This window comes from Charadrius vociferus, unplaced genomic scaffold (genome assembly GCF_000708025.1).
Source record: "Charadrius vociferus isolate BGI_N301 unplaced genomic scaffold, ASM70802v2 scaffold163, whole genome shotgun sequence".
Classification (NCBI taxonomy): domain Eukaryota; kingdom Metazoa; phylum Chordata; class Aves; order Charadriiformes; family Charadriidae; genus Charadrius; species Charadrius vociferus.
The window spans coordinates 21,838,949-21,861,121 of record NW_009648332.1 but is presented as its reverse complement, the minus strand read 5'-3'; the positions used below and the strand labels follow the sequence as shown (position 1 = coordinate 21,861,121).

At 37.7% G+C, this 22,173-nt stretch overlaps 1 protein-coding gene across 1 annotated transcript in view; it reads right to left on the bottom strand.

Annotated features, from left to right (window-relative positions):
• ASPM (asp (abnormal spindle) homolog, microcephaly associated (Drosophila)) overlaps positions 1-22,173 on the bottom strand; it is a 32,253-nt gene that overhangs the window by 7,628 nt on the left and 2,452 nt on the right. Inside the window, exons 2-21 of the mRNA XM_009884932.1 lie at positions 22,028-22,173; positions 20,518-20,661; positions 18,795-20,151; positions 16,714-16,815; positions 15,812-15,958; positions 14,704-14,949; positions 14,480-14,547; positions 13,800-13,941; positions 13,593-13,723; positions 12,721-12,896; positions 12,475-12,620; positions 12,310-12,395; positions 11,466-11,684; positions 10,356-10,572; positions 10,124-10,269; positions 9,893-10,021; positions 8,757-8,951; positions 4,120-7,947; positions 3,325-3,849; positions 630-796 (exon numbers count right to left, since the gene is read on the bottom strand). Of these exons, the coding sequence (XP_009883234.1) occupies positions 630-796; positions 3,325-3,849; positions 4,120-7,947; positions 8,757-8,951; positions 9,893-10,021; positions 10,124-10,269; positions 10,356-10,572; positions 11,466-11,684; positions 12,310-12,395; positions 12,475-12,620; positions 12,721-12,896; positions 13,593-13,723; positions 13,800-13,941; positions 14,480-14,547; positions 14,704-14,949; positions 15,812-15,958; positions 16,714-16,815; positions 18,795-20,151; positions 20,518-20,661; positions 22,028-22,173 (8,317 nt within the window). The remainder of the gene's footprint in view (positions 1-629; positions 797-3,324; positions 3,850-4,119; positions 7,948-8,756; positions 8,952-9,892; positions 10,022-10,123; positions 10,270-10,355; positions 10,573-11,465; positions 11,685-12,309; positions 12,396-12,474; positions 12,621-12,720; positions 12,897-13,592; positions 13,724-13,799; positions 13,942-14,479; positions 14,548-14,703; positions 14,950-15,811; positions 15,959-16,713; positions 16,816-18,794; positions 20,152-20,517; positions 20,662-22,027) is intronic.

Sequence of the window (22,173 nt, the reverse complement as noted above, 5' to 3'; positions counted from 1 at the left end):
CAACAGGTTCATAAAAGGATAGATAAAGGGAATAGGCAAGGATGTAAGTTCTAGCAACCATAATCTAATAAGCCTGGATGCTGAGAGAGGACCTTAGAAAGTGTTCAGGTTAATGTACTCTCACTAAACAGCATCTTCTGCTGCTACTGGCAGAGGATAGGACTGAGTGAGGTGAACTATGAGACTGATCTAGCAGCGCATTTATTGTAAAACTGTCTCACGGCCAAATAAACACAAGCTAGTTTAACTATTCCATTATAACAAAATAACTTTTCCTCTTATTAATTTTATGCTGGAATTTTAACAATATCCAGACCATCCTTCCTGTAAAAAAAGAGAAGTGAAAAAAAGATCAAGGCCTACTCTTTCTAGATCCCCAAAAATTTAATGCAAAATTTAAGTCTGTGAGGTAGCTTCCAGTCCAGAAAAATATTTAAGCATAACAAAAATCTTGTGCAAAGGAATAATTCCACCTGCATCAACAGGATTATGTTCATGCATGTTTTGTATATGCTGCAGGGTCAGAGCCTGAGAACCTATAGGCATTTGCCAGCATGCAAAGCAGTACTAAATAATTATCTAATAAAAGCTTTGACAAGTAGAGAAATTTATATCAAATTCAGTATTACCGGGTCCGCTGCTGTTTTGTTTTGAAGTGACTCTGAATAACATGTATAGCTTTTACCACAGATGCATATTCCTTTCGTGCTCTGCAACCTCGAAACCAGGCTTGAATAGCTTGTGCTGCTCTCATTTTCTTAGCCCACTGCCTGGCTTTATATCCTCTATATGATGCCTATTAAATATATAAAAAGAAAAAAAAAATCAAAACTTTTTTTTTGTTTAATGGAACAAACAAAATTAAAAGGAAAAAAGTCATGTTAGCATGAAAGGCTTTTAGGATTCCTATCTCTACGGAATTACAAATATCTAATTTCTCATGTCTGGAAGATGTTTTCTAAAGCAAGTGAAATGCATTAGGGAAATACCACAAATGCCACTCTCTTTAATGTCTGTAAAAATAGTTATGTCATGAAGAAACAAATAGAAGAGAGAGTAAAAGAACAAAACCAAAACACTAAAAAAGCCCCACCTTCTGGGATTACCTGAATTCTAATGGCAGCTCTCTTCATTTGACGGTATCTTCGTTGTTCAATATTTCGCATCTGATGGGCTCTGTAGTGCTGTTGTATTAATACAGCAGAAAACTTGCACTGAAGGTATTTCTGTCTCTGAATAAATCCACGGAAAAATGCCTTAAAAAAGAAAAAGACATAATCTTGGAATATTTCACCATTTGCATGGTGCTGACTGGGAAGATGTTTGCATATTTTCAAGTACAGCTGTATTCACTGGCTTGTTAGAAAAACAACAATATAAGTAAATACATTTCTGATTTCCCGATTAATTCTTTTTTTTTTTTTTTTAATCTTTCAAGCAAAGTAATCGTATGTACATTGTTCAGGATATATAAATTAAATATTCAGAAAATAAGCTGCCACTTCCCCCCCAAAACATGTAGGTGAGGAAGGCACGTTTTTTTTCTTATCAGTTAAGTAGAGCATGGGCTCTCCAACAAGATAGTAATAGCAACCTAAGAAATTATTATGAGAGATTATTTCCCTTTCTTCCCTGATTTGGGGGGAAAAAAATTCTTTCATTCCAACAATACCCTGAAGAGAAACCACATCTCCCTTAGGGCAAAATAACTAAATAGCTAAGGCCACCACAGGAAGTCACTTAAAGCTTTTCCCAGAAGGGAAAAACCAAGTGTACTCCCACTGCATACAAATCATAATTAATATAAAGAAGAAATAAATACACCTTCCTCTCTCATCCTCAAAAAAAAAAAAAAAAAAAAAAAGAGCAGCACTTCAGAGTAACTAGTCTTCTAAGCCTCTTTGAACTCACACTGGATGGGTATTAGAATCATAGAATCAGAATCGTCTAGGTTGGAAGAGACCCTTGGGATCATCGAGTCCAACCATCTACCCTACTCTACAAAGTTCTCCTCTACACCATATCCCCCAACACCACATTTAAACGTCTCTTAAACACATCCAGGGATGGTGACTCAACCACCTCCCTGGGCAGCCTATTCCAGTGCCCAACCACTCTTTCTGTGAAAAATTCTTTCCTAATGTTCAGTCTAAATCTACCCTGTTGGAGCTTGAAGCCGTTCCCTCTTGTTCTGTCATTACTTACCTGTGAGAAGAGACCAGCACCAACCTCTCTACAGTGTCCTTTCAGATAGTTGTAGAAAGTGATGAGATCTCCCCTCAGCCTCCTCCTCCTCAAACTAAACAGTCCCAGCTCCTTCAACCGCTCTGTGTATGATTTGTTTGCTGGGCCCTTCACCAGCTTCGTTGCCCTCCTCTGCACTCGCTCCAGCACCTCGATATCTCTCTCGTATTGAGGTGCCCAAAACTGGACACAGTACTCGAGGTGTGGCCTCACCAGTGCTGAGTACAGGTGCACAATCTCCTCCCTACTTCTGCTGGGTATTTATCTCGCTACTTAGAGACAAAACAATTCTCGTTACTTCTTGCTGACCATGCTTTCACTGCATCAATGATGGAACAAGAAAACAAACTAAACACTTACCACTTCCTAGGGTACCTCTGGGAAATCACACATACAGTTGCACAGTAAGTTTCATGTGGTGCCATTCAAGGTACCAACTGAAACGCACAGTAAGAATGCAGTTTCTCTCCTTACATTCTTCTTCATAATGTTAGCTAGGCACTCAGATTAGTCTAGGGCCATTTAATACATCTAAAACAACTAACAAGACTGACTTACTCGCACCTTCCTAAATACGAGCCTTAAAGAACACGGCAGTCATGCATTTTTTGCCATTCCCTTCACTTTACACCCAATACCAGTGTCCACTCATTTCAACACATCAAGACCACTTTCCTTCACATTCCAATCAAAGAAAACATTCATTAAGGTACTAATATTTATATACATGACAGCCAGTTAGGACAAAAATATTCTTAAAAGAGCCACAGAAACACACACAAGTGTCAGAACTCATTTGAAGCTGTTAAATTCTAGGGGAGAAAAAAGAAAAAGGGGATGTTACTTTCCAACATGAGAACCTTAGCAAGGAAAGACAGAACAGCGCGGAACTGAGACTCATTTCTGTGTGCTGTGGTAGTAAGCTTTACACACCTGCCATGAAGTACTTCAGAAATTGATGCTACTTTAACAGATAGCTTTAAACTGTTGTTTGTAAGAGCAGTAATCTTATAAAACCCACAAAAGAATAAAACAAAACCAACCCATATCCCAAAACCACTACCATACATTCAAAATTACCTGAATTTTTATTGTGCTTTCTTTAAGTTTGTGAAACCTCTTCTTTTCAATGAATCCTCTGACTCTAGCCTGTACAATGATAATGTTCCTCCGGGTTTGTAAGTAAGTTCTTTGGTATTTCACAGTCAAGTGGGATCGGTAGCACCTTTGTAAGAAAACTGCTGCTTTTTTATAGCTTGTATACTGTGATTTAGTTTTATGCATTAAGTAATAGGCTCGTAACGTAATAGCTGCTCTTCTAAGTCGAATAAATTTTCTACGCTGCACAGCCATCTGAAGAAAAGACTGAATCTTTCTTGCTGCTCGTATCTGTCTTGCTATTTTTCTTGCTTTCATACCACGGATGGCAGACTGAATAATTACTATCGCTTGTCTTTGAGCAGAATACTCTGCTTTCTGTAAACGACCCCTGTGACATGCTCTGTACCACCTCTGAATAGCAACTGCCGAACTCTGAATCAATTTATAGCGAGTCCTTGCTCTCTGGCATCGGAACACGGACTGGATCATTATTGCTGCTGCTTTCTTTTCAAGAAAACGCCTCCTCTCTACACACATTTTTAAGAATGATTGTATGCACCGTGCAGCAACATTGGTTTTATACAACTGCCTAGCTTTTTTAGCACGAAAAGAAGACTGAAGGCAAATAACAGCCTTTTTTAGTTTTGCATAGTTTTCCATGTCAGCTTCTTTTGCCAATTTGGCTCTGAACCTTTGCTGTATAACTCTGACAGCCCAGCACAACTGTTTGTAATATCTATGCTGTATGTACATGCGATAACTAGACTGTATTACAATTGCTGAAACACGCATGATTTTCAGTTTCTGTCGTTCCTTCATGCCTCTATATGATGCTTGAATAACAAGAGCCGAATTCTTCATTGTCAGATATTTCTTTCGTTGATTCTTTCCTTTAATGTAGGATCGATAGTAGTTTTGTATAACAATAGCTGCAATTCTCGTATTTTGATACGACCTTCTATTCCTGTGCATTTTGTAGGCTGATTGTATGGTACTAGCAGCTAAATGCATGCGTTCAATACTCTTCCGCACTCTGACACCTCTGTACACAGCCTGTATACGAATAGTTGCTCTGCGAAGAGAAAGGTACTCCAAAGTATACTGCCTTGACAGAAGCAAAGCTCTGTATCTCCTCTGAAAGACAAGAGCAGCTGCTTTAAGAGAGAGATATCTTTGACGTTCTCTAAAAGCTTTAAAATTTTTCTGAACAACAATAGCAGCACTGTGCATTTCCTGATGTTGCTTTTTTGCCCGCATGTTTCGAAAAGCCTTCTGAATACAAGTTGCTGCTTTCTTTAATGAAGAGTAATGCTGTACTGCAATTTTCTTTAGTTTATTGGCTCTGTATCTCTTCTGTATTAGCTGGGTTGCCCACTGAACTTTTCTGTAATGGTGGTACTCCCTATACATTCGGTAGCTTCTCTGTATTATAAGTGCTGCCTCATGTCTTTTCTTCAAGAAGCATCTTGTTTTCATTCCTCTATAGGCAGCCTGAAGAACTAAAACAGAATTGTACAGTTTTAAGTATGCTTCTCTCACACGCTTCCCTTCCCTGTAAGCACGATAATGTTGCTGTATGATTACTGAAGCAAGCCTGACAGCTTTATAAGAAATATAGGTTTTATGCATTCTTAATGTTGCTTGAATAACTGTAGCAGCTTTATGCATCTGCTGCATTTTTTTTCTTACGACAAAGCCTCTATAAGCAGACTGTATGATAACAGCAGCATTGAGAAAAGAGAGGTATTTTTGACGTTGAATTTTTGCTAGTTTTGTTGCTCTATATTTTCTTTGAATGACAATAGCAGCTGTCTTAATGGAAAGAAATTGTTTTCTTTTGAGAAAAGTTCTAAATCTTCTTTGAATAAGCCCAGCTGATTCACTCATAGTTCTTAGAAGTCTTCTTGTTTTCATGCCACGGAACGCAGCCTGGATACAAAGTGTAGCATTTTTTATAATCATATAGTTGTGAACTTGTGTATCTCGCTCCTTGCAAGCGCGGAACCACTGCTGAATCTGCCTAGTTGCCAGCAACAATTTTCTGAAATCCCTCTGTTGTTTGCGCATTCGATAATGAGCCTGTAATATTGCTGCTGCCCGATGTTTAGTTTTTAAGTCTTGTCGGACCTTCATGCCTCTACAGGCAGCCTGAAGAATAATGACAGACGACTTTAGCTCCAAGTACTTTATACGTTGTACTTTGCCTAAACAAAATGCTCTATATTGTCTTTGAATTATAATTGCTGCCATTCTCATTGCCTGATATTTTATGTTCATGCGATGCATCTTAAACATGGCTTGGATACAAACAGCTGCTTGATGCATATGGTGAATTCGTCGCCTAACTCTTACACCTCTGTAAATTGCCTGCACTTTGACTGTGGCTTTTTTAAAAGACAAATATTTCTGCCTTTGACATTTAGCAAGAATAATTGCACGATAATGCCTTTGAACTACTATAGCTGCAGATTTAAGTCGTTCATAGTCCTTTTTGACGAGGTAAGATTTGAAGGCAGCTTGTATAGTTGTAGCAGCTTTGTTTAGTTTGCTCAATTGTTTCCTCACAATCATCCCACGGTAAACAGACTGTAAAACTAACACAGCTGCCTTTGTTTTTAGATAAATTGCACGTTGATTTTTCTTCATACAGTAAGCTCTGAAGTATTTCTGAATCACTAAAGTGGCTTGTCTTAGTTTCTTATACCTTAGTTGATTTACATGCATTCTGTAATAGGACTGAATAATTGTCGCAAAATTCTGTTTCTTTTGAATTATTTTTCTCACAGTTTTGCCCCTCCAGATTGCCTGAAGATGCACTACAGAGTTACGCAGCCGAACATATTCTTGCCGTTGCTTCTGGCCTATAACACTGGCTCTGTAACGCCTTTGGATAGTTAGCACAGCATGGTTCATAAGTCTGAATTTTTTCAGAGCCATGAATTTTCTGAAGGCAGACTGTATCTTAGTAGCAGCAACACATTGTCTTCGAATCTGTTTTCGTACCTTCCAGCCACGAAAAGCTGCTTGTAAAGAAAGCACCGCTGCTCTTGTCATTAAGAAGTTCAGTCTTTGCCTGTTACCAGTCTTATAAGTTCTGTACCACCTCTGAATCACAATGGAGGCCTGAACCATTGCCTTATGTTTCTTTCTTGCAGCATGAGCTCTAAAAGCAGTCTGAATTTTAATAGCAGCTCTATATTCAAGTTTAAGCTTTTTGCGTACTTTATAACCCCTGTAGGCTGCCTGTAAGCACACAGCTGCTTTTTTAACTTGTAAGAACTCCTGTCTCTGACACAGTTGCTTTTTGTATGCCCGATAACATTTTTGAATGACAACAGCAGCACGGTAGATGCTTAGATAATATTGTCTGTCCCTTCTCATTCTGTACTGTGCCTGGAGAAATACTGCAGTCTCTCTCCACCTTTGCATTTGTTTCCTGACAAGATAGCCTCGAACTACAGCTTGAATTCTTATGCAAGCTCCCTTCAATTTCCTATAATCTTCTTGACATTGAAGAGCATATCTATGAGATCGATACCGTTGCTGGACATAAAGTGTCACCTCCCTTAATGCACAATAGTATTTATGTGCTTGCCTCATCTTTACAAAAGCTTGAATCTTCACTGTTGCCTCTTTCAAGCTTTTAAATCTCTTCCGAACAATATAAGCACGGTAATTTGACTGAATTTTTATCACAGATCTCAACACGCAAGCTTCTTTCCTAGCTTGCATTCCTCTGTAGGCAGACTGTAGGACAATAGCAGCTAGACGCATCTTCTGGAAAGAAGCAGCTGCTTTTTTAGAAGTGACACGTGCCCTATACCAAGCTTGAATTACAGAAGCAGCATTTTTCATCTCTTTGTACCTTTTTACTTGTTGGTATTTTCTCACGTGTGACTGCAACGTAGTAACAGACTTTTTTAATCGTAAAAATCTTAATTTGTCTTTTTTCATTCTCCACAGTGCTTGCACAACACAAACTGCTTTTGTTTGTCTGTATAGTTTACGTGCTTTCATGCCTCTAAAAGCAGCTTGGAGAACTATTACTGCTGCACGCTTTTGCAAATAGCACACTCTCTCAATTTTTCCTAGTTTATAAGCTCTGTAATACTGCTGAATTGTCACTATTTTTACCCTGTGTTCCTTGTATATACGTCTAGCCAGCTGACACCGGTACCAAGCCTGAATCTTGATTACACTTTGCTTAATATGTAGATACTGCTTCAGATCTCTGTGCATCCTATACCAAGACTGAATGACGAGGGCAGCCCTCTTTCTTTCAGCCAGTTTTGAAGACTGCCATTTTCGGAAATAAGTCTGAAGCACTAAAGCTGCTTTAGTTTTCTGTTGAATTTTGTATTTTCTCCATCTTCTGAACGCAGACTGAATAGTAAGTGCTGAAGACCTTAAGATTTCGTATCTTTGCCGATCTTTTTTTGCTAACTTAGATGCACGCAGATGACTCTGAATTGTAACAGTAGCCCAAACAATTCGTTTATATGCAGCAACAGACTTCACCATCCTTATCCTTGCTTGTACAAAGACAACATAGTATCTTAGCTGTAAATATCTCTTCCTAGCAGAGTATCTCCTCCAATAAGCCTGCAAGAAAAAGCAGAACATTTAGTATTTTTGTCATATCTCAAGTAAAGTCTAAGTTTGAGAACTACTGAGCTCCGACTTTTTAAGATTTTTTTTATTCCTACTTGATCCCTGGGAAGATAAGCCCAGATATCTACATTAAAAAATTAAAAAAAAAAGCCAAATGCTTGAATCATTGCTTTTTTTAAGCACTTTAAATTCTGGGAAAAAAAGCTAAATTTTCTTAGGCAACAAAAGATTCCCTTTTAAAGCATTTGATAAATCAGTGATTCTTTAATCTCCATTCCAAAAAAAAGTCTTAAGAATGTAATATTTAGCTTTGGGTAATAGAGTGGAAAGTATATTGAGAACCTAAATTAACTGCTGAACTACCAATTGGTAGCTAATATGTGCCATTTTGAATGTGCCCACCATAGGTGTCATAACACTAGGAGAGTAATTTTTATGTTTTTTAAAAGCTTCTTCAGTAATGTTCAGCAGCTGCAAAGAGGCAAGCCAACACAATTTGATCAGTCCTTACATTGACCATTTTAATGGTCAGTGTTTTAATGTTTTTGTATACTAAAATAGTCACTAACTGTCAATTTAATAGCACATTACCATTTCTCTCTTAAGAGACAAAGTTACCAAAACATCTCAAAAGCGGGGGGGGGGGAGTCGGGGACAGGGGAGAAGTACTACATTTTCATGAAGACATCAGTTGCTGCAAGGAGAACAAATGACCCTGAGCAAGCTTTTTCCTTAGAGGTTTCAGAGGGTTTCCTTGCTCTGTAATCTCACTTTAGATTTCTCACTTTAGATTGTATTACCTGAATAACTGTGGCAGATTTACTTCTGGCTTCCTCCAGTTTTGCCTTTTTCAGATTTAAAAAAGTCATCCTGGCTAAGTATCTTCTCCAGTGCTTCTGGATGAAAACTGCTGCATTCGCTTTCCTCAGGATGCGTCGATGACACAAGAAGTTTATTGCAGATTTTTGAATTATCCGAGCAGCTCTCTCTCTTTCCTATGGAAAGTGAATTTCCACTGAACAGTCAGGATTGGAATTTCTCACTTAAGTTTTTGATGTATTAAAATAAGTATCTAAAGCAATCTCATAAGTCAGGCTTGTTGATAAAATAAATACATAAATATAACCTCTGCCCCCTCCTACACCACAGATTCTTAGAATATTTCACTTGAACCCTGTTTCAACATCGAATAATATGTACCTCAGACACAGTGGTGACATTTATAAACCTTAATGGTGTCACAGTTTTAAAACCATCACAAGATCTGCTATAATTACCAGAAAAGCAAGAAACAAAATATCAAAACTCATGCAAATCAACTCAAAACACGGGTGAAGTTTAGCGCCTGAACAAAAATATTAAATCCATGCAGAAATTAAATTACTTTTTTCATCTTGTAGACATTAACAGGAATTAAAAATTAACTATCCCCTTTTTGTTTTAAAGAAGTGCAATTATTTTATATTTGAACTATTGGGGAAAGTGCTTAAGGGGTGACATGCTCTAATCAGAACACGGGAGAAAAAACAGTAGCCTTTAAACAAATGGAATTATTCCCTAAGAGTCTTAAATGAAAGTGTTTTTAGTAGGTTACATCAAGAAGGCCATATATTTTGATAATAAAAATGGTATTCATTAATAGGCGCTGGAGCAGGTCGCCCAGAGAAATTGTGAAGGCCCCCCCAAGAGGCGTACAAGGCCTGGATGGATGGGGCTTTGAGCAACCTGGTCTAGTGGAAGGTGTCCTTGTCCATGACAGGGGGGTTGAAACTAGATGATCTTTAAGGTCCCTTCCAACCCAAAATATTCTAGGATTCTATGAATTTAAACACCAATATTATTCTAATAAATCTGTATACTCCAAACAGTGAATTTATGTTCTTTATTTAGTATTTCTCAAAGCAGAAACTATGAATGTTGCACAGGCAAAGAGTACCTGAGAAAGTTTCAGTTCCCTTTTCAGCCTGTAATTCCTCCAAGCAGACTGGATTAGTCGAGCAGCTCGAGTTTCTTGCCGAAGATCTAGAAGCCTCGAGCACAGAAATGATACGTAGGTAATAACAACCTATAAAAACAAAGAACACAGCAAGTTAAGGGCTAGATGGAAGAGCAGGACACATTCATAGGACAGCAGAACACATTTACACCAACTCTAAAGGCACCTTACCTTCTCATCAGGAATTGTATTTGACATGTCTGAGTGATGAATCATTGCTGGTATTCCACCTAGGTCAGAAACTGCAGCATTGATCAGCTGGAAGTTTTTCCTTTCATTCTCCAAGAGTTCCTTGTACAGGACTGAGGCAGTTACAGCTTTGCAAAGAAAAAACATTTGTCAAACCAAGTTGTGCATAAAAGAAATAGATTTAACATGCATTTCTGTGCATTAGGTAACTCACTTTGGTCAAACGTTCCTTCCATAACATTCAGAGAAGTATCAGACTCTGAACAGGATGAGGAGGAAGAGTTCAGTCCCACTGTATGAGTTCTTGAGCATTCTACTGTTTGAGTTGTACGTTGGCACACAGCTTCCAAAGGCACATAACATGGATGATAATGGTGAATCAAGTGACATAATACTCTACCATCTGAGAAACACACTGTGAAGTTTTCCACCTGTTAAAACAAAATACAGTAAGATACAAGTTCCTTGATTTTTTGTTACCAGTTAATTGGTACAAACTGGATATAGAATTCGTTATCTTGTACCTTTGAAAGCGATCAAGTGCAAATTTTTTTTGAACAAAAAAAATTTAGGAAACTAGTGCTTCCTTTGAATGACTGTACAGTGATAGACAGCTGTGAGAAACCAGAAACAAAGATGTGTGAATCACTATACAGTGAATCTCCAAGGGAAACATTTAAGAAACCAAAAAGAAAACAATCCTACAGAAGGATCCCCAAGAAGTTTCTATAGATACCTTTACACTAGGTTTTCAGTGCAGAAATAAGCTCTGAACTTGCATCAGTCTTAAGTGCTCTATCTTGCCCTTCAGAAAAAATAGCAGGTGTGATTATTCTGACCAGAGACAAGTCTCTGAACAGGGCTTCTCTTCTTGAAAGGAACAAACAACTTGACCCTTCTAAACAAACATCTCCTTGAGGAGAGGAATCTCCCTTACCCCAAACATTAGATTAATTCTCATGCTTCCTATAAATGGTGAAAATTTTATGCACAAATACTTTTGGGATGAATGCTTAATAAAAAAAACTCAAACAACCATATTCCAGCAAAAATGTTATATTTTGGAAACACATTTTTATGCATAAGACTAACTGGAAGGGCTGATCCTTTTGCCCAGATTTGTTTAAAAGGAGAGCTGCAGCTAAACCCACAGAAAGACGGTTATTTCAAATCAGACTAAACAAAGTCCAGAAGGATATTTAAAACTAATTACCATTGGCTGCTACTACATATTTGATGGTCTGAAGAATTCTGCTCTATAACGAATAAATATTCTTATGACAGCAAAGGATGTATTTGCCGAAATGTACATAAAACTACTTACCTTGATATTGTAAAATCCACAAACAGCATTAACCCATGCCATCAGCAGCTTCACATTTTCACTGTGGCGTTGAGGGGAAGAGTTACTACTATTATCTTCTTGTACTCTACGACAATTTGGAAAAGTCTTGAGAGCACCCAATTGTGTTTTTCTTGTGTGTGCATTCTTTAAAAACTCGATTTCTTCTTTTAACTGTTCCACATTAAGAAAAACATCCACCTATTAAGAAGGAGGAAAAAAAATAAATTATTTCACCAACAGTCTGACATGTCATGCATTATAGCAGCTGGATGCAGAGGCTTTAAATATGGCATTTTAAAGAGAAAGTAATTCCCACGACTTAGCAGTACCTGCCACATTGAATCAGTAGTGGATAATCTGGACTTCCCAGCATAGATGGCAGTGTCAGCTACCAGCTGCTTCAGATAAAAGAACCTAAACCCACACTCCCACTGTTCTGTGTAAAACACTTACTTCATTAGTTAATAGTTGGAAGAAACAAGGAAGTTGCCTGAAACAGCCTGCGTAATTTCACCATACTTTCAGAGGAAACAACAATTTCAGCACACAGCATAAACTCAAAAATTAAGTTTTTTCCAAAAATTTGTATGAACATATATAAGAAAAAGCAGAGTTGAAATGTTATCTGAACTATATCGTTAGGGAACAGTTAGCAGATTTAGGTAAAGTTTGCATGGCACTTTGAACATACAAAGCAGATTGTTTCACAAATTTGATTAGCGGAGGCTTTCACAGAAAACAAATACTCCTGAAAGACCGGTGTTTTCATTATTGCTTATCTGTAGCTAGTAGCAAACAAACAAAATAAGTAATTGAATAGTACCTGGAAAGCAAAGACAATTTTCCACAGGAGTGCTAACGTTCGTTCTCTGTGTCTATCCACAATATCCCTGGAGTCAATTGAAGCTCCTATCAAATAAAACAAGGAATTAAAGTGTGTACTAGTCCTCCAATGAACTTAAGAATAACCCCGATTTCTAGGCCTTACCACTTTCATCTCTCAAGTGAATTCCTCGCTCTTTAAGGACATTAAGAACAATGTCAACATTATGCATCTTCTGTAGACGACTTATTGCAGGAACTCTCAGTTGTTTTGAAAGATTCCAGTTTTTGGTGAGAAGTTCCATTGTCCTCCTAACAAAGGGAATTTCACAGTTTAATGCCTTAGCTGAGCTCATGTTAAGTATTATATAAAAGAAAATAAATAGTTCAAAGTAGTTCTGCATCAACGCACACAAGACGAATGCCACATTGTAAGTCCACAGCCAGATTTGTTACAGCAAAATCAAATTCATCAAGTGGAGTTTGAGTATGGCTGACGGGTAGTCCTAAGAAACCAAGATGGCGGGAAAGGTCGCCTTCACCACTCAGGAAGTCCCGAGAAAATGCAAGCAGAAGGTCTTTGCTAGCCTAAAAAGAAAAAAAAAAAAAAAAAAAAAAAGGTAATCTTAACACTGCAATATTTGTCAAGTAGAATAAAATTTTCATCCCTTGTCCCCCAAATTGCATTCCATAGTTCCTTGTCTAATATTGGAAATTTTAATTTTATTTTTTTAATTTGTTTTTAGCGAGTTCACACAGCTTTAATTTTCATCATACGTGGCTACCACGTCACTGAAAGCACCAGCGAATTCAGGAATACTTTTTTTATCTCAGTCTGCCTGACTACATAGTACAAACCCAAGAGAAGTGATTTTATTTGAATATAACAGATTTGTTAAGCAAAGCCTTTGTATGACAGATGTTGCATAGTCTTTCTTATCACAGCAAAATAACAGAAAAAAAAACAAACAGAAAAGCCCATCAAACCAACTTGCAGTTAAGAGCAACTGCAGTACGCTAGAGTGATATTTCAAAATAAGGCAGAAGCTTAGCTTTAGAGAGGGAAGCCAGATAACGCAAGATAATGGAGTCCTTCCTACAGGACTAACACCTCGAAGTTTTCTTGAGAATTCTTTTACATGACTGTGTGATGATGTGTTGAGAATGTTCATTCAAGAGGCTGAATAGCCAAGACTTATTAAAGAGAAGTACATAGATTAAAAAAAAAAAAAAATTACATTGAGCCTTAAGACAATACTGGAGGTATCATCACAGCTCTCTTACCTTGAACTCTGCATCCTTACAAAAGAGGCAAGGGTCATGCTCAATCATTCTGGACCGTTTGGCGCAATCCAGAAAGCAAACTAACAACAGCAATTTTTTCAGTGTGAATTTTGACAAAGCTTCTTCATGACCTAAAAAGAGAACACACTAAGTGATGGTTCAAAAATTAAATGCTAAAAATAACCTATTTTTGGAAGTAGTAGTTACCTTCTCGGTAAAGGTGAGGCACAGTGGGATGTCTGTATTCAGCTGCAATGTCAGGGTTCCAAAGCAAGCGATTAAGGATAAATATTGCTAAGCCCATAACATCACTATTGCTCTCCAAAGCTATCAGTTCTCCATAAACAGTCTAATATGAAAGGAGGAAGAAAAAGCAGAACTGTTAAAATGATCTTAAGTTCCATGAGGCTTTGTTGAATGACATTACTGAAATTCTGAAGTAGTAAATCATAATTAGTCTCTAAAAAGCAATCAGTTTTTCAAATCAGTCAGTGACGGATAAAACTAAAGGAAATTTCAGGACATCCAGTCTCATTTCAAAACATGTATGATCATCTGCATCTCAGGAATCGATCAGGAACTTCCTTAAGAGAACGACATTTTTCTCCAGTATAGTAAAGGGTGAAACTGACAGGAAACTGCTTTTGTGTTATTGGTCAGGGAGTTAACTTCCCCTCACCTTGATTAATTACCCTTTTTAATAAGGTAAGCACTATTTTAAAGCAAGTCTGCTGTAATAATTTAAGAGAGATGTAAACATGCTATAACTGAATTGAACCTACCTGAGCTAGTAAAACAGAAAACAAATAAACCCGAAACATCCTCTACTAAAAAAATTGCTAGATGTCCTTTAAACTTTGGTTATAGACCATAAATTCTGTGCTTACCTCCAGACCTATACGCAGCCACAAAGGGTTGTAAGATAAAAGCCAGTTAAGGATTTTCTGCCTCTCTCCTGCAAGAGAACATCTTGTAATATTACATCCAGCAAACACTTCATATCATAGCAAAAAATTCTATCAACCAATCTTAGATTAAACCAACTTAGCGTGTGAATCAACCTTTTTCTACTTACAAGAAAAGAGAGGATGCAAAGTTTTCGTATTCTTACCTACATCTTTCCAGAGATGTCTGTCTCTACGAACTAGCAAACGCCTAGTTTCAATCTCAACTTCCAGCTTCTTAATAGCTTTTACCATTGTTTCAGATGTAAACAAACGGCAAGCATCACGTCTTAACTTATTCAGCTTACGACGAGCCGTATAAGCTTTTAGAGATGCTTCATCTTTCGTTGGTGCTTTAGGAACACTGATTTTATGATGGTTGTCTTCTCCCAAGATAAGAGCAGCCGCATTTACTGTTTAAACACACACAAAAAGTATGCATTTACATCTCAAAGGCAGCTTTGCCCACCTCATTTCCCCCACCCCCCGTAAGTTCACATTTTATTATTTTCATTCTGAATAATGATTTTATCCCTCAGGAGGCTTATCAGCTGTTGCACTGAACATATATTGTTAAGTACATATATATTAGTCAAATATTTAATATAACAATGTTTATTTCATAAGCAACCAGTGCTAGGAATTCAGTTTTAAGATCAATTGCAAAACCTCCAATTTTTTAGGCTGAAGCTAAAGATAGAGAAAAACGTACGTTACCACCATTTTAGTAAAGTGTCAACTATAATGTTTTTCAGCAAGTAGGGATTCCCCACTCAGCACCCACTGAGGAGTGTCACAGCCACATGTTCCAGCGTGTATTTATTTTTGCAGCTCTGTTCAGGTGTGTGGCATGCTGCTGCTTGGCATGAGCAAGTGTGCCATCCGCAGTTATTACAAGGGGAAAACAGACTCTGAAAAGGGTTAGGCAGTTATAAAATTCTGCTAGGACAGGCAGCACTGTCTCCAATGTGAAAATTGCTTTTGGTTTAGCATATTCCATATTTTCTAGCATAACCACCACTGAGACACATTACCAAATATTTGGTTTATGATTACCACAGCATTAAGTCAAAGGCTGAAAAGGGAAACACAGGTTATACATAAAAATTAAAACCCGAAAAACCTACTCTTACCCAAGAGCTTAGTATTACAAAAACTAAAGTGACAAGATGGGACTAGTGTTAAGCTAGTACTAGTATTCATTAATATTAATAAAGCACATTATATAATGTTTAGGAACATTACAAGACAAAGTAAAAATTCTTGCACTCTTACCTTGTGAGGTGTTTGTTTTTACACTGAAGTCATCAGGGGTAAGTACAAAATTTAACCACCAGGTGAAACCTCGTTGCTGCTTCTCCTTCCAACGTTCATCATAAAACATGTTTTTAGCAGCAAAAGGCATTGGGTGCCTAGGGATAACTTAATAAAAATTAAAAAAAAAAGAAGAAAATTTTAAAATAGTAAGTCTCTACAATTCTTGAAATGTTTTATAACCAATATGCATTTCAATGCGGAAAGAATTAACATTTGACACTCCATTTAGCACTATAGCAGAAAAAAGCAGATTGTTAGAATCTTCATTGACTTGCAGATCAGCCACCATTAAATAAATTTCAGCCACAAAACACGGACTAAGTTATTTAAGCACTAGAACAAAGACAAGATGTCTAGAGCCCAGGCCATTTGCGATGCGTATCTTGAGGCAAAACCAAGCTGAGTCAGATTACATTCAGAAAGAACAATTTTATAGATGCATTTTTCAGATCAGGTCAACTTAGTGTTATTGGCTCTGCAAAATCAGAGCTAAGCTAAGAAACTCTCTTCTTAGGTTATGTTGTTGTATTAAAATGTTATTGTATGGAAGAGGCATTTCACTGATAACCATCAGTCAGCTGGGAACATATGTAATGTAGCTTTTACACTTACAGACAAAACTGGAGGAAAATAACATTTACCTTCAGCTGGCCATGTGTCGCAACCAATTTTCTCATGAGTAGTCAAAATGGAACATGGGATGTTGCATACATTTTTCTACTAGATATCGATTCATTGTAGGTACAATCTTCTATTTCATCTCAACTCTAACCAGTTGGGTCTTACAAATCACTAGCGGTACAGCAATTGTGACATTCAGTTCAGTGTATAGTTTTACTAAATACCAGGAGTCTGCCTACCTGTTTTCAGTGGTTTCACAAACGTCAGGTGAGACTGAGCCAATCCAGGGATGGGTTTACTAATCCTGTTGGTGGTTTTAGATGCTTTCTGAAGTGAAGAACCTATAAGCATTAATACGCAAATATCAACAACAAATATGTCAGTGAAAGGTAACGTACAAAGGTTCATATCACTTATAAAACATGGAACTCGAGGAACTGCCCATGAACCCATACAAAATACCAGTAATTTCCTGTTGATGGAAAAAGTTAAACAAAGCAGTTTGACTACAATCAAAAGGGAAAAATAGTTAAGAGTAAATAAGAGCTATCATATTTCACAGTTCTTCCATTCACTAAGGAAATGTAGTGTTAGCAATTCATTATCATATGGCTAGAAACACTAAGCTGATTTTAAAAACATTCATTACAACACGTTAAAGTGTGTATTCTATAAGCATTTGAGGTAAGAGGCATGACTTCTCAGGAACTGACTCACCTCTTCCCACAGATAGATGGTATACTACATTGACACGCTTTTCAGAGCGGCCTGACTTGTGTTAGTTTAGGCATCAAGGCACTAGGCTAGTATTACCCACCACATAGTGGTAGGAGGACTTAAACACAAGGAAAAAAATGCAGATCTAAGCTTTATGAACTCTCAACATAGAGGAATACATCCTCCTAGCGCAATCATTTTGTTATATTGACACCAAACAAAGGATTAAAAAAGTATGCTGTTGCAGATGAACTACAGTTGCTGCCTGACATCCCCTAACAAGATGGTACTTCAGAAACAAAAAGGACAGAGATCATAAATTATAGGCTGCACTCTCCTGCTTAACTGAAGGAGTGTTTTTCACAGAATGTTCACATCTAGAGAAGAGAAGAAATCATTCCAATCTCTCATGCACTTCTAATAAATTTTAAATATATTCTGATAATTTTTAATAAGTTGGACCTCAAGTAGATTAAATTAATGATGGGCATTTCAAAGTTAACCTTTAGTAGTGAAATATGATTTTTCTTTGTGAGGCCTAGAGACAATGCTTATGCAGTTAAAAGAATGACAGGCTATTTTTCTCAAGAAAAATTGTCAAGAAGAATATAACTCAAAGCTGCCATCATTTTTTTATTTCACAACTAGGATTACGAGACACCAAAGTAATTTTGGGCTCACTGAATAATTCCTTGTCCAGCCCATCTATCCTTACCCTAATGGATGAACAGAAGTAACATGGTAGATGACACAGCTTTTCCTGCTGCACACAAACACTGTTTGTGTGTTATGGTTTTATGCAGGTTATCCTAAAAAGCCTGAAATCAAAGTGCATTACTGAAAGCCCCAAATCAAATCTAGATCACAGAACAGATCATTTGAACTGAAGAAAGCAGCATGTTATTTTGATCCAAAAGCCATGATGAATTTTTCCTGTTAGTTATATTGCAGGGACTGCATAGAGATTCTGCAAATTAGGTGCTTCTTTCAGTTACAGACCCTCTTTTTTTTTTTTTTTTTTTTTTTTTCATATTTCAGAGCACACTTGGGAACAGAGCATTCAGAAAACCCAAAATACACTAAAATACAAGAAGTCAGCTTCTTCTGATCTTCAAGCAACAAAGTATTGCCAAACTATAAAGGCAGAAAGATGCTACACAAGGCTGACAACAAGCCAATTACAGACAGTGAAAAGCAGGCAGGTGAATGAAATTTGGGAACTACATATTTGAAAACATGTGACAGCAGCGGTGGAGTCAAATATTCACAATGTACACATGACAGAAATCTTGTGCAGTAAGTTTCTAGTAAATTTGAATTACATAACAAAGGTTCTGCTTGAGAACTACCAGATACTTTTCCCGTTACTGTCATTAACAAGGTTTACAAAATAATAGAGTAAATTTGAAGCCAATTACATAACCAAAACTCTGACCTAGTTTTCAAATTTTTAAAATGCAGCTAATATCAAACAAAATTGCAAAGGCTCACATTTCATAGATGTGAAATATTCATGACTTTCGCTAGACAGTTCTGTTTGCTCACAAAATTCAAAATCAATGGTATTTTTCAGAAAGTGGTAAATGAAGAAAATACTGCTCACCAGCTTTCTTTCTTTGCCCTGTTCTCTCTCGGTTTGTGCATTTGAAGGCTGATGGTCTCACAGTAGCATGTGTTTTATTGCCCATGCTAGAAGCAAGAGTTCTTTTTCTTTCCACTTCTTCCACGTACTCTGGAGCTGTAACTCTGCTGTTTTCTACATATATCTCACTTTTCCTCTTACGACACACAGTTGACCCAGTAGGAGATGAATTTACTTCATCATTTTGACACTTATTTTCTGCTGAAATGGGATCTATAACTGGAAGGTGTTTACATATTTCTGCTTTTGTATGTACAGGCACCACATTAGCACTTTCCATTATTGCTTTACTAAGGCATTTTTTAGATTTTGGCTGGAGGGTTTCCATTCTTTTGTCTTCAGCAGCATCAGGCTTACTTTTTATGACAGTGGCAGAAAGAACTGGACGCTTTTTCGATTGCTCTCTCCGAGAAGAATTGTGAGTCTGAAGCTCCTCCGCAGAAGGAATACTGACATGATTTTCTTTGGGTTTGTCATAATGAAGTACCTGTGACTCTACATTATGCATCTCGAAGACTTCACTTAAGTTGTGTTCTATATGAACACGTGCTTTTGTCTCTACATCTCCATTTTTTTTCCATTTTGAGGGTAGGAATTTCTTTACAAAATAAGTCTCTGTAGTAGATGATACTAAAGCTGCCTCAAGTTTAGGAGTTTTTGACTGCTTATCTGACAAGTTGTCTTTCACAAATTGATCAGGTGACAGGATTGGAACAGACTGCTCTGTTATATCTATATCCACTTGATAACTGTCATTTACAAAAGAATCTGGACTTAAAATTCTCCTTGTGCTTAAAGCAGGCACAGATGCTGAGTGTCCTGGAGTGCAAACTGGTGAGAGCGTATGATTAAGAATTACTTCATTGTTTGAAATTGGCGGTTGTTTTAATCCTGTAGAACTGTATGCACTTTCAGATGTTAATTCACTGTGCTCATTACCAAATTTCTTAATGTTACAGTTGTCTATTTCAGGCAACAACTCCTCACCTACAGCGGCTGCAATATCCGAGAACGTAGTAGATCTTCTCATTGCAAGTGGAGTGCAAACAGTGTTATGATCTTCCTCTAGCATTGGTGCAATAGGAGATATCGGCAATTTATTTTCTGAGCCAATGAAAGGGTCATTTCCTGGGGATATACCATTTTGCACTGTGTTCTGATTTTCACATGGCTGAAGTGGGCTTCTAAGTCTATCCACTTTCTGGGAAACTTGAAAGGTTTTATTAACAGTTTTAACTTCTGAAGTATTTTTTTTGACATTTTTTGAAGCAGATGTTTCTGAAGAGCTTTTCTTTTTTATAGTATCCCAAAGACTCTTCTGAAAAAGAACCATAAATGAAAGTTAGCATGCTGACTTTCTACATACTTTTATGTGTAAAAGTGAACATTACCAATGCATTCATTCAAAGTCTAAAAACACCGCAAAAAGAACACCTAGTCCAAAATTCACTCTAAGTTATTTCCAGGCTTGAAAACAGCTTTTTTGGTCATGTTTTAGCTTTATTCTCTAAGCTGTAATGCACCAGTATCTACTTTCCAAGGCAGCTGAACACTTTTGAAGACAACAGACGTTCCCACATTTATCAATTTTTAATTCTCCTTCACTGAATTTTCTACTAATAAAAACATTATCTGTGTCACCTATGCCAAATAGAATTAAGCCACATAATAAACACACACTCACCTTTTTCTTTGGAGGCTGCTCAGCGATACCCAGGAGCACAGCCTGATGCTTTACAATGCCATTAATAACAAAAGTTACCAGTTCTCTGACTTTTCCTTCTTCTAATGGTGTCCATGTTACAGAAACAAAGATTCTTTGTCCTGACTATCGGAGAAAAAAATGTTTAATATTTAGCACTTAGGTACATTAATGTAGCATCAAAGATAGACTAATCAAATCAAATGAGAAGCTGTATACAGAAGTAACATATTCCAACAACATGAAATGATAAACAATTGTTAAATACTTAAGTGTCAGTTTTTCCCCTCTGATATCTAAATTTAAGCAACCTCTATCAAAAACTTTGGCTTACTAAAAGGGCATATACCTCTTAATGGAACTATAATGGGAAGCAAGCAAGAACACACATAAATACAACATGTAGTAAAAGGACAAGATTTGAGTAAAGGTAAATAGAAGAAATTACATAATTTTTCACACATATTAACCAAATAAGTCCTCTAAAGTAATTTTAAGATAATTATGTTTGGGATAATAATCAGAAGTTAATTTTTAGGACCTTAGCTGAATCTAAGTACAAGTGTCATTTTTTTAAGTCAGATGACCCGCAAAGATGAGATTTGACACACATGCACAGTGACCTCTACCGAATCATTTCAGTGCTCTGCTGACATCAACACTGACAGACCAAAGAACGGTTATACCTCAGACAAAATCAAAACCAGTGTGAAAATGACCAATCTCTCGAGCATTTTAATTAGGAGTCCCACATCCTCGGGCAGACACATTTAATGAAACCACACAAAGTAATTCAGTATGTGCTTATACAGTAAAGCTGGTCAGCAACAGTTAGTATTCATTAACTACTATAGGAAATTGCAACTCAAATACTTCACAGTGAGACTTCAACCTATTTTCATAAGTGTATTGTTGCAAGAGATCTCGAGAGTTTCTTCCTCTCTTCGAGAGGCTCTAGAAAGTCTAGATGACCATGGATACGTGTTTGTCCAAACTGTCCTTTTAAAAATCGCCGTTGATTTGAGTAACCATAGTTCCCGTTTCCTTGGGAATTGTAAAGATTTATTCCTAGAGATTAACCCTGCTTTACTCTCTATTATATTACTAATTAAAAGGCAGAACAGTGAATTAGCACCCTCTTCACAACAAGCTCCCCCAGCGTTTTCCCTAAACACGTCCTCCAGCGCTTTGCGAGGTCGCTTTTTAAACACTTCTTATTCTTCTGTCCCTGTCTTTAGAGCCACATGCCGACTGAACAATTAATTTGGGGTGGGTTTTGCACTAACGCCAGGTGACGCGTGACTTCTCCCCGGGGAGGATTACGCCGCAAACCAGTACCGCTCCTCACGCCGGCGGAGGGGTTCTCTCTGCCGCTCAGGCGGGGAGCTGCCCGGCTCCCCCTGCTCGCAGGGCACGGCTCGGGGTCCCCTCGCGTGTCACACGCTCACAGACACCCACCACCACCACCGCTCCCCCCCGCCACGCCCGGTACCTGCACAGAAAAGCGGCGATGCTCAAGGCTGAAGCCCCTGGCAGAACCCGGGAAGCGATCGACGACCACCTCGGCGTCCTCCGCGTTGGGGTTGTCGATGCCCAGGAGGCGGGTGCGGGAGGCGCCGACACGCAGGCTGCCGAAGC